This window comes from Lepisma saccharinum, chromosome 11 (assembly GCF_977018435.1).
Source record: "Lepisma saccharinum chromosome 11, izLepSacc3.1, whole genome shotgun sequence".
In the NCBI taxonomy this organism is placed as follows: Eukaryota; Metazoa; Arthropoda; class Insecta; order Zygentoma; family Lepismatidae; genus Lepisma; species Lepisma saccharinum.
Genome location: NC_139239.1, coordinates 64,114,226 through 64,132,220, shown reverse-complemented (window position 1 = coordinate 64,132,220; position 17,995 = coordinate 64,114,226). Strand labels below are relative to the sequence as shown.

Genomic DNA, 17,995 nt, shown 5'->3' with positions numbered 1-17,995 from the left:
GAAAACTAGTTCTATTTGTGGAGCATATAACTGACGGCATGGCATGGTTCTCAACCACATTTCTTGGTCAAGCCCCACCCATCATCTTCTGATCTCAGGCTAAAATACTTTTATTGTTAGGTTAGGTGTGTTAGATTTAGGGCTCTTAGCATTAATACACTGCTATTTTTGTGACATCACAAGTCGAGGGGCAGGGCTTGACCAAGAAGGTGTTTGAGAAGTGTCTGATAAGTGAGACACCTCTTTAGATCCCAGAAATGGTATAGCCTTGTCACGAGACTTTGAGCATAAATACAGTGAAATATCGATTTCCTGTTCCTGGATTTTATATTTTCCTGTATTATACCTAGGTACATTCAGTCCTCGTGGTGCCAATAGAGCATAAGTTATAAAATTTTCCCACATTTTACATTTTCTGCATTTTAAGTTTTTTACATCTTGGTCCCCTGAAAACCACAAAATTGGGTTTCACTTTATGCACAGTGTTGCAAATTTCATTATGAAAAACACACTAATATTAGTTCATGTAATCTTGTGCAATATTTATTTTGTTGTTGGTCCCCACCCCGTTTTCCCCTTGCATTTATCAATATTTTTCATTACAGAAAATGTGCTAACTTATGTCATTCTAATATCCAAAGAATAGCTGAATGAAAATGAAAATGTACATGTGAGCATTTGCTTTTGCAGGAAGAGTTCAAGCCATAGACCGTGATGAAGGAAAGCATGCTAGAGTTTACTATTACATCATAAGAGGGAATGAGGAACGTGGATTTTATACCGACAAGACTGAAGGAGTGATTTTTACAAACAACACTTTTGACAGAGAGAAGAGAGACGACTATGATCTGTACATAAAAGCCTCTAATAACCCCGACTACAACATACTGAAGGTACGTTTTGCATTCTTGCTTCAGAATTGTTAGTCATAAAGTATCATGTAAACAAGTACTGCATCACAATTCTGTGCTTGAATATTTGATTTAAGTTGCAATTAAATGTTGTCTGCGTTTCTTTTATGACTATTTGATATCACGTTTCTACCTCTTGGTTCATTATTACATGGAGAATGAATGATGTACAGATAAAATAAATAGATGATAAGACAACACATAATTAGAAGTTTGTGTCTATGTGCACTTGGATTCATATCATGTTATGTTAACAGCCAGTTAATAAAAGATTGTCAAATTTAATGCAAACTGAAGCAAATAAGGAATTTAAACATTTTTGTTTTAATTTGTAAAGTATTGTATGATCCTGATTCACTCCTGAATTTGGAATTACAAAGTTAAGGAATGTTCGCTCCTCATTGTTTAAATAATTCTGTATCTCTGTTCTTTCAGGCACAAAAGGAGTATTTCCCAACTGAAGAGCTTGAAGCAGACCCCTCCATTGCGCATGTTCACGTGGCTGTTCTAGATGAAAATGACAATGCTCCCAAATTTGAACGTAAAAATTATTATGCAGGTATGAAGAAAAGTTTAGCATTAAGGGTATTTGCTTTTTTGTCACACATAATTTACTTTAGTGGCACTATTGTTAATTAGATGTATCTGGGTTTTTATTAGTAGAAAGGTACCAGCATTGATAAATTTAGCAATACCAATAAATCTAAGAGTGTTAATTTAATATAAAAATTGAGAAATATTTTATGAAGAAACTGAGAAGCATTTCACTTAGAAAAAGGAACTGTACAATTTGAAATTTCTCTCGTACTGTGCCTATGAATTGCAGAATTTTTGCACACAAATGCTATTATTTCAGAAACTATGGGTATGGTAAATTCAACAATTAGCACAATTTACCAATTAGTCAATCACATCCCTAATTCATAGTATATAAATTGCTAAATCTATTGTTGCACATATTATTTAAATGTATTTATATTCACAATATTATGCAAATGCAATGGAGCCTCTCAATCATATGCTTTTCAGGGGCTATGGTTAAGAAACTATAGAGCAGGAAAATGTATAATTTGGGAAATTTTTACAATATTTTATTTCATTCAAACCCTAAAAGTATTATAAAATGTATAAGTCAGAAAATGCAAACTCTAGGAATGTAAAATTAGGGTAATTAAATAAAAAAAAAAGTGCACAATAACTATTTTTTGGTTCATTCTATCAAATATTGTTCATTGGGTATTAATGTAATACAAAACCTAGTTCCATTGCCAGATCAAGAAATATTTTCTTCAGCTGAAGTACTTCACAAAATGTCTGCATAGTATAGTAATATTTCATTACTATACTATTTTGGACCATTACCTAATTTATGAGAGAAGTTATTTATTGCATTTCCTCTGTGTCGAAAGTTATATCTAATGTAAACATTTCAGTTTATGTTCTCATTTGTTATGATTGTGTTCATTTTCCAGGTGTGAATGCAATGGCAAACTTGAATGAGTTTATTGTTAAGTTGGAAGCTATCGACCCAGATGAGGGAGACAACGGGACAGTGGCCTTTTACATCCTAGCATCCAACCTTTACAAATATGGTTCAAATTACTCATCAGGTTCAATTATACCATCACCTTTTAATATCACTAGTGATGGCAAAGTAGTCACAGCAAATTATATGGCTGAATACAATCAGGACCGCTTCGTGTTGGATGTCATTGCCAGAGAAAAGGCTTACCCCGAGAGAGAAGTTCGAACAAAAGTTCATGTAAGTATTACTCAACTTTCATAATAGATGTACAGTGCATTTTTCCATCACTTGTGCGACCTGTCGGCGACCGGCCAGATGGCAACTCCCATCAAATCATGTGTGATATTTCTGTTATGGAAACCACTAACTTCGACAGGTGGCACCAGTGACTGAAAAATGCTCTGTAGATGTTTATAGGAATGTTACCTTTTTGTTTGTTTTTCTACTCAGAATGGAGGTTAAATTTCCAGGGGTGCCCATTCCCCCAAGGTTAATTAACCCCCCCCCCCCCCCCGATCATGTCATAATCCCCGTAGAGTCTTTCATTACGATGGCATATCTATATCTTATTATTGAAAGTTGTTTTTTTAGCTTTACTGAACACTTTACTTGATCTGCCCCACCCCTCCTAAATTCTTCCTTTTCTTCATCTAATGAATTAAATATGGCGCACCTAGTAGCAGAAGTGACTTGGAGCCAACTCACAGCCTCGTTGCACATTACAGCCTGGTGCCAAGGTTTAAACTGTTTTTTACATAATTTTAGAAAAACATATACATGTTGAATTTTACATTATTTTAAGGAGAAATATCCCCCCCCCCCAAAAAAAAATGATGGAGCATCATCTCCCTTATGGGCACCTCCAAGTTCCACAAAATTACACACATGATAATGTTAGTAGTATGTGCAAGAATGTATATCAATCGAAATTTGAAGACATTAGAAAAACATTGTATTCTGACTAATGAATTTACTTGCTTGCAGATATGGATCTATGAACCAGAGCAGCTTATTAGGGTCATTCTGTCCCGACCTCCAGAAGAAGTTAACCAGGAGAAGGAAGAAATAATTGCAGAGCTTTCCAACGTAACCAAAAGTTTGGTTGTGATTGATGATATCAGATACCACGTGGATTCTGGTGGTCACATACACCATGACTGGTAAGTGAGTCAAAAGTAGAGAACATGAAATTTTGAAAATGCTAAATAATAGGGATGAATTGACATTAAAGTTTGGGCAATACAGATATAAAGTGACAGACTTGTCATTAGAGGCTCATTCACCTTATCTTTAGAAATTTACAAAACTTGTGTGCATGAATTATACCTGAATATTAAAAAAATAACAGTATGACAAAATTATGCACTCAACTATACAAGTAAATACTGAATCATTAAAGTTACCACCAATTTTATGAATGAGGTGACTTACATACTCGTATATCAGCTGCTACTGATGAAAACCTGCTACAGTAATTGTTAACAAATGTGAAAATCAATGAAGTTTGCATTATTCATATAGTGAAATTAACAATAATGTTGCAGTTCTGTGTTATCAGGGAGAAGCTAATGCTTTCTTCATTTGCCATCAAATCTTTTTGGTAGTACTGTATTGTCATCTACTATTGTAACTAACTAACTCTCTCTCGAGCCTTCTTGAACCCAAAGGTTCGTGGCTGCAGCAACACAGACCTTCCATCTGTCCCTATCCTGAGGAAGATCTATATACTCTTTTCCATCCCTACCAATTTCCTTTAGGTCCATCTCAACATTATCCCTCCATCTTTGTCTTGGCCTTCTTACAGGTCTCTTACCATCAGGTTTCCCAACAAGAATCCTGTAAACTCTTTTTTCCTCTCCCATTTGTGCCACATGGCCTGCCCACCTAAGTCGTCTTGATTTAATCATTCTAATAATATTTGGACATGAATACAAATTATGTAATCTTCTCCACTCACCTGTCTCCTCATCCCTTTTAGGCCCAAATATTTTCCTAAGGATCTTATTTTCAAATACTCTAAATTTATGTTCCTCTTTCAATGTAAGGGACCAATTCATGATTGGGAAAAGAGAGATGCAGTATTATATACATACGGAGAAACTAGTACTCACTTTATAGAACGAAGAAGAAAAGAACAGTTTCGCGGATAAAGTGAGTACTAGTTGCTTCGTATTTAAGGGACAAAGTTTTGCATCCATATAATATTACAGGCAAAATTACTGTTTTGTATATTTTAACTTTTAGTATCTTAGATATTTAACGAGAAGACAAAAGTTTATGAAGAGAAAATTAACATGCTATTACTGAATTAAGCCTGCTTTTTATTTCCTCTTTAATATCATTTTAATTTGTTAGTATTACTCCTAAGTACTTGAATTTGGAAACTGGTTCAAACGAGTTGTTATCAATAATTAGATTTTGATTATTACCTAACACTTGGTTTCAGCCTGTAAGCATATATTTAGTTTTCTCTTTGCTAACTTCCAAACCTATCTCTTTAGCTGCTTTGAAAAATATTTTAGCATTATTCTTAATTGTATTTACATCATCCCCCAGTAAGTCTACATCATCTGCATATTCTAACAGCCGAGTCACACAGTTTCATTTTAGTCCTTCGTTAGTTTCTTTTACCTTCCTAACAGCGTATTCTAAGGCAAAATTAATAAGCAATGGAGATAATGCATCTCCTTGTTTTAACCCATCATGAATTGTAAATTTGTCAGTCATATTAATATCCACACGAATTTTACTTTCTGTTTCACTGGTGCATACTTTTATCATATTAGCAAGCTTCTTAGGTATTCCAAACTCGACTAATATATTATGTATATAATTTATCTCTTTTGACTGAATCATATGCTTTTTTAAAATCAATGAATAGCTGATGGACATTTTGATTATATTCCCACTTTTTTTCAAGTGTCTGTCTGATGTGAAAAATTTGATCTGTAGTTGATCTGTTCCGTTTAAATCCACATTGATAATCACCTATAATTTCATTAGCATATGGGGTTAGTCTTGCTAAAAAAAATGTTAGATAATATTTTATATGTTGTTGAGAGTAGAGAAATTCCACGGTAATTATTGCAGTTCATTTTACCACCTTTCTTAAACACAGGAACAATTATGGATTCTTTCCACTGTTGAGGGATATCTTCTTTATTCCATATTAAACAAATTAATTTATTAATTTGACATATTAATGAATTCCTACCATATTTAATTAACTCAGCTGGTATTAAATCAATGCCAGGTGCTTTGTTATTCTTTAGCCTTTTAATAACATCTTTAAATTCAGTCAAGTTAGGTTCTGGAACTAAAGGTTCTGCTGTGTGTACTTCATTTACATCAGACTTATCTCCTACATGAACATTAAACAGGTCATTAAAGTAGTTCTTCCATGTATTTGAAATATTGCTTGGGTCAGCCAAAAAATTATTTTAGGTTGCCACCCCTTTCTAAATTCATTTATACCTTTATATAAATCTCTGATATTTTTATTTTTGCTGTTTGTTTCAATTTCGTTAATTTTACTTTTCAAGTAATTTCTTTTTTTTACTTCTATTGTAACTAGTGGCACAATTTGATTCTCTAGCATGTTTGTTCCTGTTTGTACATATAAGAAACAAACTAGGATCACCCTTTACACCTGATTTCTACAACCCCTTAATATGTTCTTGTGCTCTTTGATTATTTATTACATCTAATGATGTCTTATTTTTTTTATTTTTCAGGTGCGACATGTATCTCCATGTTGTTGATGGACCAACACAAACAATTGCCTCAATTCCCGAAGTTCTAAAAGTTATTGATGCCAAGTATGATTTTCTAAAGGATTATTATGCTGGCTTTGCCATTGAAAATGTAGTGGTAAGTTGCAGTTTCTTCTGGCAGCATATCAGAAATTTCACGTGTGTGCAAGGAGATTATGGTTTCTTTTATCACTTCATGGTACATTATTATTATGAGTATTCAAAAGGTAGTAGGGCATAAAACTATTAAAAACAATCCCCTGAATGCACCAGTGTTTTCTTGAGTTAGTTAAAGGTCATGTTTACAAACTGTTTTGCAGAAATGTCACGTAAAACAACACCGATACAGCTTTAGTTAAAAGATACTTAATAAGTACATAACATGCAGCTGATAAACATCTTTAGGGGGGAAAAATGAATTTGTGTGTCCCCATATTCACCTGTACGAATCAAATAATTGTACTGTCTCTAATTCATAAACATCATTGGAATTAGAGACAGAAAATTGGATTGGACTGATTTGGTGTTTTAAGTCCACTTTATGTACAGTAAGGCTAATCCAGACTGGACCTACAGTTTAAAGTGGGATCCGAACCACTATGTGCCTCCACCTAGAGACAGAAAAGCAACATATAATTACCAAATAAGAAACCTAATAAAACACATATTCAACATTGAAGCTTAGCTTCCCCTCTGATCCAAAGATTACATAAACTATGTTTACATATACATATTTAGCACATTTATACTACATGTAAATCCGTTCCCTGGTGATTACGAACCCACCTCAGGCCTGGTGTATGAGTACTAATGACCAGGTACTGTAGAGTACGAATGGTAAAATATGAAACTTAAAAGGAATGATTTACTTTAGTACTATCCTCTGTTTTCACAATATTATATATTTACAATTATAAAAGATATTGGGAATGAGCACTCTGAAAATAAACACACATTTGTGCTAGATTAATCATGTTGTAGTAGATGTGATGCAAAATGGCAGCACTTCTGAATATTTTTCTTCACTTAGTCTGTAAAGTGTGGAGGTTTGTGCCATAACTCTTTAAGTTGGTTTGTTCAAGTGTTCATCATTAGACCTACTCTAAATATTTTGTGGTATGATCGTAAATGATCACCTGTAAAAAGGTGCCAGTACAGCGTATCGTCCAAAACACAGCACTGTATATATACAGGGTGTCATTTTAATGGCACCCACGGACCACGGAAACGTACAGAGGACATCAAAACAAACAACTTTTCACAGTAACATTTTTCTCGTTGGTGCATAGCTCTGGCACTACAGTCGTTCAAGATAACCCGTTTTGCCACCTGAATGCTGGCAACCACACACACAGACAACATTTGATCACATCTGTGACGTCATTCCCTGCGGCGAAATAGTGCACGGCAGTGTTGCAAGGGACACACAAATTTTGGGATAAATTACAGACTACCAACCACATTATGATCTGTAAAACGAAGATATGATCGCATCTAGTAGACCGAACATCTAGGGAAACAACCTACCAACCAGAATACCAACAGTCATCCCGGGGCAAGAGTGAACCCAGGATGCGAAGAATGGTAGAAAAACAAGGTATTCGAAATGGCAATATCGGATTTTGTCTCTTAGCCTACATGTCCAAATATCATCATCATCAACAACAAATTTTATTGAACTTACAGTTTACATCTGGCTGTTTACGCCCATCTACATGTCCAACATTTGCAAATCTCGTTGAAAGGTTGATATCTACAGGTTTGTATACCCATTTGTCCTGATATATGCATTATGGTATTGTGGTGTTGATGAAGTTCACATTGGTACATTATGACTGAAACACGTACAACCACAGTAACAACCTAATCATGAATCAGCAGTGAATATACTGCCATATTCACAGTTGCAAACTATTACATGTGTATCCAGTGCGTAGATAAACACAGTTGTCGGAGAGATTGTTTTACTGCTACTAATATTCCTTTATTTTCAATCATTTTTGCCCCTTGCCACATAATGCCGTGAATATTCATTACATTACGCGTTACTTACCTTTGGAATTTTGAGTTCTTTCATTTCTATTTTGTCAACTGTTCAGTGTCACAGACAACGCGTATCAGAAGGACGAAGTAGATAGACTAAATTGTAGATGTCAACTTGGCAACGAGATTTGTAAATATTTGATATGTAAGCTGAGACAAAATTCGATATTACCACTTCCAATTTAATTCTTTTTTTTTTCTAACATTTTTCGTATAGTTTGTTCACTTCCTGTTGGGTTACAGAACGTGTTCCCTCGATTTGTTTTGCGGTACATAATGTGGCTGATTATAGCTCACAGAATATGTGTGTTCCTGACAACCCTGGCATGCATCGCTTCATGACAGGAAATGATGCTTCAAATGCAATCAAATGTTGTGTGTGGTTCCCAGCATTCAGGTGGCAAAACAGGCTTTTTTGAACTACTGTAGCACCGAAATGATGCACCAACCAGAAAAATGTTACTGAGAAAAGTTGTTTGTTTTGATGTCCTCTGTACGTTTCTGTAGTCCGTGGGCACCATTAAAATGACACCCTGTATATACACACTATATAGGCAAAAGTCACCGGACACCCAGTGCTGTTCATTCCAAAGACACCAGCCAGCTATCCAATAAGATGTTGGACCTCCCTTTGCTCTAATTACAGCAGTTACTCTTCTGGGCAGGCTTTCCACTAAGCTCTGGTATATTGTTGGTGGATTTTTTTTCCATTAACCCTGTAGCCTCGTGAATGGGTGGCTTTCGGTCGAGTGGGTCCCAAAGATATTCTATGGGCTTTGAGCAGGCCAGCTAAGCACATCCACCTGATCGTCCTCAAACCTGCAATGGACCCTGCTTTATGGACAGGGGTATTATCATGCTGATAAACTGTTGCCACAGTGTGGGCAGCATGCTATTGTCTAAAATGTCCTCATAAACACCACAGTTCATGTTGCCATTGACCAAAACTAATGGCCTGAGTTCAAACCAGGAAAAACAGCCCCAGACCATGACACTACTCGCACATTCACTTTGGCATCCGGTGACTTTTGGCTATAAAGTGTATAATAAAAATATATATAATAATATACATAAACCCATAATTCTAAGGTTTTTGGGGAAACGGCCATAAGTCACAAACAGCAATTTTCTGTTGCTTTCATCTAAGTCACACTGAATCAATAATAGAAAATATTATAAGTACATATCACATCTGTGATGTTTGCTATTAAAAGAATAAACAAAAACTATCAACTGTAAAATTACATATTCCCCAAACAGCCTAGAATTTATGTTCTACATAATGTCATGCTGTAGCTTTTAGTGGAGAGTGAAATTCTTTATTTGCAAGAAGGTGTAAAATTTTTGTTCTCTGTTTCAGCCTGCATTTGTGAGTGTAAAGGAAGAAGCCTTTGATCCTGCGTTGGCAGCTCTCATCGCTCTTCTTATCGTGCTCTTTGTTGGATTCATCACCTTCCTTGTAGTCTGTTGCTGCCTGCGACACTGGTGAGTATTCTAACAAATAATGGGAATTGTGCCAATATCAATCCTAGTGATTTTTATTTTCCACTACACTGCAGCTAAATCTTACAAGAAAACACCAAAAATCTCATAAATGAAATGAAGCAATCTCGTGATCTCCTATATTGTCTGGCCACTTGGCTAAATTATGTGTGTCTCAAAAATTAATTCTTATTTAAAAAGCGAGTTCTGTTTGTTAATTTTGTCCTTGTCCTCTCCTTTAGTTCTTGTAAGATGCTAATTTCTTTGGATTTTGATTGAGTTAGTTTATTTTACTTTGCTTTTCTTCCACTTTTGGCTAATTGCCGTGATGATAGGAAGAAATTGTGAAAAGACACTCGCAAAGAATCCCCATGCCGAGGTTGGAATTTGAACCAGAGACCCCTGGTGTCATATTGTGCTGTGCCAATCATTCTTCTACAGAGGTTTCATTCAATTTTATCTGTACTCTTTGTCATAGAACTCGGAATCATTGCATGCATCATTTCAGAGACAAAGGGTATGAAGAACACTTACTATTATGTAGGAATTTTAATTAATTAATAGCTTTTCAATGCACTTAAAGTAAATATGGAGCAATCAGTCCAAAGGAATAGTTCACACTGCATGCATGCTTTAAAATTACTCAAACATTTGGATAATAGAAGTGGTCATGGAATAAAATACTAATTCTGTTTCTCTGTTCCAGGGTTATACCTGCTCCATCCGATCTACGTAGAAAAGAAGCATTGATTAAGAAAGAAATTTTAGAAGAGCTGAACACAACAGAAAATCCATTGTGGATTGAGCAGTAAGCAGCTTCAAAGCAATTTTATTGGCTAGTAGTTGTGGGAGAAGGATATTACTTATTAAAACTAAGTTGTTGAATTGCATAGAAGAACAGGGTGAGTCAAAAGTCAGGAACTATAGGACTTGTGTGTGTTACTAGTTTCCAGGGAGGTGGATAGGTCGGCAAGGTCCCATTGAGTGGCCCGTGAGGTCGGGTCCCCTGACCTCACACCAATGGATTACTAGCTATGGGGTCACCTGAAGGTAATGGTTTATTCCTCCCAGATTCACGACCTTCACCATCTGCAAGGGAGGATAACACAAATACCACCTGCCACAATCCTCAGTGTTCTGAAGAACTGGGAGGATCGTCTGAACATGTGCCTTGTTGAAGATGGTTAACATATTGAGCATATCATACAGACAATGTGAGCTGAAGTGAATAACACTACGGTTCCTGACTTTGGACACACCCTGTATGTTAACTGCAGGCATTAAACATTAGAATATTTTTAGTTGTGAAAAAACTTGCAAATTGAAATAAACATGGCTGTGTTTATTTCTGAACAGTAGTGTATTGCCAGTAAACCAACTTTTCTCATATTTTTTTCATATTTTAGCTGTAATGTGTGAGAAATTACTCATTATATATTATACAGACAATTAAAACAAGCTTTTAAACTTGAATTTAAGTAAATTATATAAAGAACTTGATGACTGATTTATGTACACTACTGAGCATTCTCGATCACACTGACACTGCTGCATGCCTGTGCACTAGGTGAGCACTCTAGCGGTGGTATTTAAAACTTTTAGGAGCTCCTCTTTCAAATATTATGTACTTCATTTACATACGATGCACAGTTCTGGAAATATAGCCATATGAAATTGAGTCCATCTTTTTTAATCATGCTGTATTTGTCATTTCCAATTGGAGTAGCTATATACTATACTTTTTAGTATGCACCCAACAGCAAGTTAAAAATGACATTGATTTAAATATTTTGTAATGATTTATCTAAAAGCAGAAGGAAATCCATATTACTGCACTGCCATCGAATTTTCAACTCTAAGGGCCTCCGCGATGGCGCTGTGGTAGCGTCGTCGCCTTGTAATTCAAGGGGTCTGTGGTTCAATACCTGGTGGAGGCACACAGTGGTTCAGATCCCACTTTAAAAACTGTAGGTCCAGTCCCGATTTGCCATACTGTGCAGAAAGTGAACTTAAAACAACAAATCAATCAATCAATTTTCAACTCTAAGGAAGTGTAGGTGATGCAATCAGCTGCTTGCAATGAAACACTAAATAAATAAAGCAGATGAAGAAAAAAATTGATGACAAGAGACAATTTCCATGTAACATAATCACTTTACAAGATCTACATTTTGTTCTGTACATGATATTTCAATAAACCCAATGTAATAATATCTGATTTTCTTTTCAGAAAATTAAAACTGTATGAAGAGCAAGAGCTGACAATGCAAGTGTTCAGCGAGCCCGATCAGTCGGGACTCACGTTGCCTGGAGAGGAGCACAGTCGCCACGGGAGCGGGGACTTTTCGCAGGTATTCATTAATGTAGAAAACATGTAGAAGCAATGTGATGTTCTATTTCAGATTTTGTAATAGGTAGATTTTCTGAATGAGAATCAGAAATTATTTTGTCACAAAAATAATGATCTGGTTGTTACACTTTTGTTCACTGGGGTTCTCTTGTTTATGTGCATGTTACATTTCTCACTGACAGATTTACTTCACTTTAACCTAATTTTCAATTAAAAGTTGTCCATATTATTGATAAACATTGGTATGTAAGTTTTCCACTTCAGTAACATGCATCTATGTACCAAGAATTTCACTTTATTCAAGAATTACATCAGAATATAAAAATTACGGCAGTATCGAAAGATTTTGGTTGGATTTTATTTATTAATACTTGCTGATACTTCTTTGGCATTTTCATCGTTTGAGGGGTCTGAAAAAAATGCCTGAAAGTTACGCAAAATTGAAAGTTTCTATTGATTTTGCACCAGTATTATGTGTATTTTAATATTCCAATGTAATTTTTTAGTATTTTAAAGCAAAACACTGGTAAATTGATGCTTATAATTGTAGCGGAATACTCACCCACTAACATTTTGAACAACTTTTAAATGTTACAGTTTTGAAGCATCGGTATCAGTGAGAATTGGTAAGAGTATCGGTATTGGTTCAAAGTGGTATTCACTCAGCCTATTAAAACTATATGTTCTGTAATCACAAAATCCAATTTTTCACTCAATAGTGGTGCAAAATAAGTGGAAACTTCGAAATTTGCATAATTTCTAGAATAATTACATTGTAAAAGTATAGTATAGCATTTTTGTGGATCCTGTGAAAAATCAAAATGCCCGTACTGCAAATACATTCTAACTTATACTTTCCAATACTACTGGTCAGTGGTGCCGCCAGAAATTTTTCTTAGGGTGGGCTTAAGGGTGGATAATATATTTTTAGGTGGGCTCTGGTTCGGTGGACATGACCTCGGAATTTTTCAAGTTGGAGCAACGTTTATGGAGGTGCTCCCCCCATCATCGTTGTGCTGTACTGGAGCATTCTTGTTCTTGTTCATGGCTTAAATTCATTCCTATAATGCAATTATTACAAATATTTTAATGCAATTTTTATTAGTGTTAAATATACGGCACATAAATTTCCTGTTTTTTCTTTTAAAAAAAAAAGAGGAATATGTAAAAATAAAACGAAATATGCTTTCATCAGTTAAAGAAAAGCTACCTGCTTTTACAAGACATGTCTTGTGTCTAATCAAGACAATGATGGGAATAATTATTTTCAACTGGTAACATTCAAAAATGATTTAATTTACCAAACTCATCTAGTCTATTAGTAAATAGAATTCTGGAATAACTATTTTAATCAAATTTATTTAATATTTTTTCTTATTTTTGTTAAAAGTTTAATTTGATCATTTTGGCACAAACAGAAGACTGTTTCTAGCACAGTGTTAAAATTATGGTCAAAGTAGGAAGCGTTTTTAGGACGATGGAAATGCGAACGCTCCATGTTGGTTGATTTAGTGACAAACATAGATAAACACGTGCATCTAACGAATGAGAAAATGAAAACAGCATTGAAGAATAAATTATGAGAATTTAAGTTTTTGTACTTGAGACACATGCGCTTGCTTACTAGACTACAAACTGACACTTCCTTACCTTGTTCTTTCATTTTAATGTAGGACTCCCACGATATCTGAGCAGCTTTATGGGACGTTGACTGTTGTCATGTTTTCGAAAACCAGAACCTTTATCCAGAGCTCGTTTCCAGTTATTAAAGCCAATTTTTGTGAATCTACATAGGAATCAAAAGGCTGAATCAGCTTGAACGCTGTATTCCAACCATTTAAAATACTTATACCAATCAGCTTGGAAACTTCTCTTCGTATTTCCAAATGTTTTCTGAGTAATATGTGTTATTACAGGCTGTTGAGGAAGTTCATTTGGAGTTTCGGTAATATCACTTGGAAGAAAGATTAAAACAGTAGAATCAGTTACCAATACGTCCCATGCCTCTGCTACTGGTTTTAGCTCATGGGCATGAGCATCAGTCTTTGCTCAGCTCTAATAGAAACTCAAAATTTTGATGAATTATCCAAATATGACACTCCTATCAATTTCACATTTTACATATTTCAGTAGTTACTTTTTTTTTCTGTGACTCAGGTGCTACATGAGCCTTGAGGCATCCTACTAGTAAATAGTAATGTTTAATTTGATTCTGGGTATATCTGGGGGAGGGGACAATTTCCCACCAAAAAAATCATGGCTTCTACATTATTATTTTTTTCTCTGAAAATATTGGCAGCAACATGCCTCATAGGTCTGTGACCTCAAACAAGGGACAAAAGTTCAACTTTATGTGAACTTCTTTTGTTGTCAGCAGCCTCCTGTCGCATTATCTCTCTCCAATCTGCTGACAATCAACGCCTAAGAAAACATGACATTGTTAACTTGTTTCTAATCAAAATTGAAGAATGGCAATGATTGTTCTGAAAATCCATGAAAAAGAATTACAAAAAAGGTGTGCATTTTATCTAGGATTTCTTCTCCCTCCCACCAATATGGCCAGACTCAAATTAGTGTTCACTAATTACTAATGACATAATTCAAGGCTCATGTAGCAATCAAAACATTTATCTATGAGTCACAGTATGTTCCAGAACTCTCATACTACAATTAACAATGCTGTTTGGTCCAAAAATAGAAAAATAGAGCTCTGTTTAAGGGTTAATAGTTACATACCTGCTTAACACTTAGAGTGCTAATCATGTATATATACGGAGTTCCCGAACTTCTCTAGTGTGCGGATCACGTATATGTATGGAGTTGAATTCAAAATTTATTTCAACGGTCATTTGCCATACATTTACGGAGTTAGCAATCCTGAGTAATGTTTGGACGTCGTACTTCCTCATACTGCTACTAGATGGTGGGCAAATGCTCATAACGGTTCTGTTCGCATCATTGTCTGATAGCGATATGCTTGCTTCCCTTTTCTACAGTGCCGGCAATTAGGGGGGGGGGGTGAGGGAGGGCAGTTGCCCCTCCAATTTTTGCCACTTTTGCCCCCGCACTATGCTAAATCTTATCTACAAAGGGAAATATACTGTCTTTGCCCCCTAGTTTTGGCACCTTGTCCCCCTCCCCCTCCCCAATTTTGGGACCCAATCGCTGCTACTGCATGTCATATATCTTGTCAATTTTTTATTTTTAGTACATTTCATATCATTTATGATGAAACGCCCAAAGTAGCCATGTGGTTATAATGTAACATATCATATATCAAAATAAAGAGGAAGAATCAAACTTTTCAACAGTGTATCATACATATATTTTACATTTTTAGTTTTTGAGATATGACTTTTTAAAAAGTAGTGAAAATGGTCAGCATTCTTGGGACGGAAAGCAACTTAGAGGTCAGCACTGTAAGTGTTAATAAAAAAAAAATGGTGGCATTATTAATTAATGAACAATTTTGACTAATTTGGATTATTTTTTCAAGGACATTATTTGAAATCAATAAAAACTATCTTTTCTCTAGATTGATGCACAAAGCAACACATATGCAACAATACAGCATCCGAGGAGAGGTTCTAATGGGTTAGTAATGAATCTTGGAGAGGAAGTGGGTGAATCAAGCGACTATGCGACATTAGAACGAGGACTGTCGGATCCTAGGTTGAGTCATCCTCATAGTGCACATAGCACATTGCGGGACACTCCTAGAGGTGTAAGTACTATGAATAAAATGTCTTATTGGGTCAATTCTCTGGTTTCCTAAACACCTATTAATGCACACAGTGAAGCTTGTGTGCGAAAAGGTGACAATAGGTCGAGAGAAATTATTAGTCTGATCAGTTTTCATATAGCAAAGGTTTAGTGGAATTTAAACCAATATTTTTTCTGATAGAGATTAAACCGAGAATCCATTGAATACCAAGCAACAGCAGTTGATTTTCAGGTGGAAGCATTAGAGACATGATATGGGGTGAAAGGTTGATTGATTTGATTTATTTTATTTTGCATTTCTGCCATTTTTGGCTAATCGCGAAGATGATGAATTGGTAAAGGGACGCACAAAAAACACCCAGGCCCAGGCTGGGATTCGAACCTGGGACCCCTGTCATCATAGCAAACTGTGCTAACCACTCCACCATGGAGGCTGGCATGGGGTGATGGTATCTAATATTTCATCTGGTGGTAGAGTTCGTTGGTATTGCAATGTTTGCCCACCATGCATAAAAGCATCCCTCCACCTGTTAACAATGTCACCATATAAGCATGCTTTAACCTAACACCCCCTGACATAACAATTTTCACTTCTAGCATTGTTGTCAAGCAATACTCGAACTGGGGGGGGGGGGCGTTTGTGGAGGGATACTATTCCCCACTAAGAAAATTTGAATAAAGCATCCTCCCACCTACTGCATTGCCTCCATGGTTTGCATTATTTATATTAATATTGTTTAAATAAAATACTGTATGGCTTTAATTGTAACTTTATCATAATAAATAATAACACCACCATGATGAAACTTGCCCAAGCATCTCCCAGCTAGGAATTTCCACTTCGAGCACTTTGCCAAAGCATATTTTTGGTACAAATTGTGGATGGAAATTGCCGTGAGGTAGGGCTCCACACACACTCTCAATCTCAGCCACTTTAGATGTGATGTGATGAGCACCATGCTCTGGCCACCTTTACTCCTCAGGGTTGCCCCGAGGTACCCATTGATTTAGGGGTGGGTGGACCCCAGAGCAGTGTGGCAGTCAGACGTCTACTGACTAGACCACCTTGGCATTGGTGAAGTCCTTTATTTGCATATTTTCATTGACTTTTTTTATCCCACCTGAGCATAAATTTTCTAATGGTCCATTGTAGTTGTTGAGAATTTTTAACCAAAACAGAATGCCTGGTAAAGGCTGCATTGGATTTTTGACCTGCATCAGAGTACTATTTTTCGAACATTCCTCTTATTTTTGAAAATCAGCTATGATTTCATGATGGATGCGGTAAACGCAGTTTAAGTATTGCCTATGTGAAATTCCGCGTTTCCACATTGCACAATTGGATAGTTATTTCCGATCAATTTCGAAGGCTCACTGCCTTCATTCAATAAGGGTACGCCATCTTAAGCAGAAATGGTAGCGCATCACTTCTTTGTTAGTTCCTGGGGGTGGTAGTTGCATTTTCTCCTGTTTGGTGGCACTGGCGTGTGTTTCCTGACTTGTGCTTTCTGCTTTCCGTTGTCGGGTGACATTGATAGATGGTGCTTGAGGCACTGGGCCATCTGCTGCGTTGTGTTGCTTGGTGTGGTGTAGTTCCTGTTCTTCATGTGGATGGAGGGGGTGCACTGCATCTTTTCTTTTTGTGGTCTGTGATTTTTCGCAGGACAGGAAATAGTGTGGTTTGTGGTGTGGAGGTGTTGTGAAAGGCCTGATCTTGGTTTGTCTTTTTTTGGTATCTTTTATGTGGTCATCGATCCATTCTTGAACCGTGCAGATTGTTCTGTCGATGTAGCTGTCGTGACATTGGCACGTGGCCTTGTAGACACCAGGGGATGCAAGCTTGGGTAGAGCTCTTCCCAATTTGGGATACAGGTTTGTGTGCCAGTCGGATGTGAAGGGTTTGAGGGCCTTGGATAATTTGCCTGATGTGGTGGGGTGGTATGGGAAAGTGATCCATTTGGGTTTGTGATTTTGGTTTGGGTTATCTCTGTCTCGTGGGGGTGTAAGCTGGGCTTCTGCTTTTGTGCACTACATGGATAGCTGGCACTCTGTGTAACCGTTGCTTAGTCCAATTTCAGTTATGCATGCTATTTCATCGTGGATATCGTCTTCTGTGCAGCTGTGTGTGAGGCTCTTCTGTAGAAGGTCATCCATACTCCAGCTTTCTGTTTTTGTTTTTCTTTTTTGGGGGTGGGGGAGTGGATGTACT

The 17,995-nt window shown here is 36.3% G+C and overlaps 1 protein-coding gene across 1 annotated transcript in view; it reads left to right on the top strand.

The window, feature by feature from the left end:
- The window catches only part of Cad87A (cadherin 87A), an 811,032-nt gene that overhangs the window by 790,455 nt on the left and 2,582 nt on the right, over positions 1-17,995 (top strand). Inside the window, exons 29-37 of the mRNA XM_083131271.1 lie at positions 691-893; positions 1,347-1,470; positions 2,384-2,673; positions 3,421-3,596; positions 6,171-6,306; positions 9,592-9,716; positions 10,420-10,521; positions 11,944-12,064; positions 15,599-15,787. Coding sequence (XP_082987397.1) covers positions 691-893; positions 1,347-1,470; positions 2,384-2,673; positions 3,421-3,596; positions 6,171-6,306; positions 9,592-9,716; positions 10,420-10,521; positions 11,944-12,064; positions 15,599-15,787 — 1,466 coding nt within the window. The remainder of the gene's footprint in view (positions 1-690; positions 894-1,346; positions 1,471-2,383; positions 2,674-3,420; positions 3,597-6,170; positions 6,307-9,591; positions 9,717-10,419; positions 10,522-11,943; positions 12,065-15,598; positions 15,788-17,995) is intronic.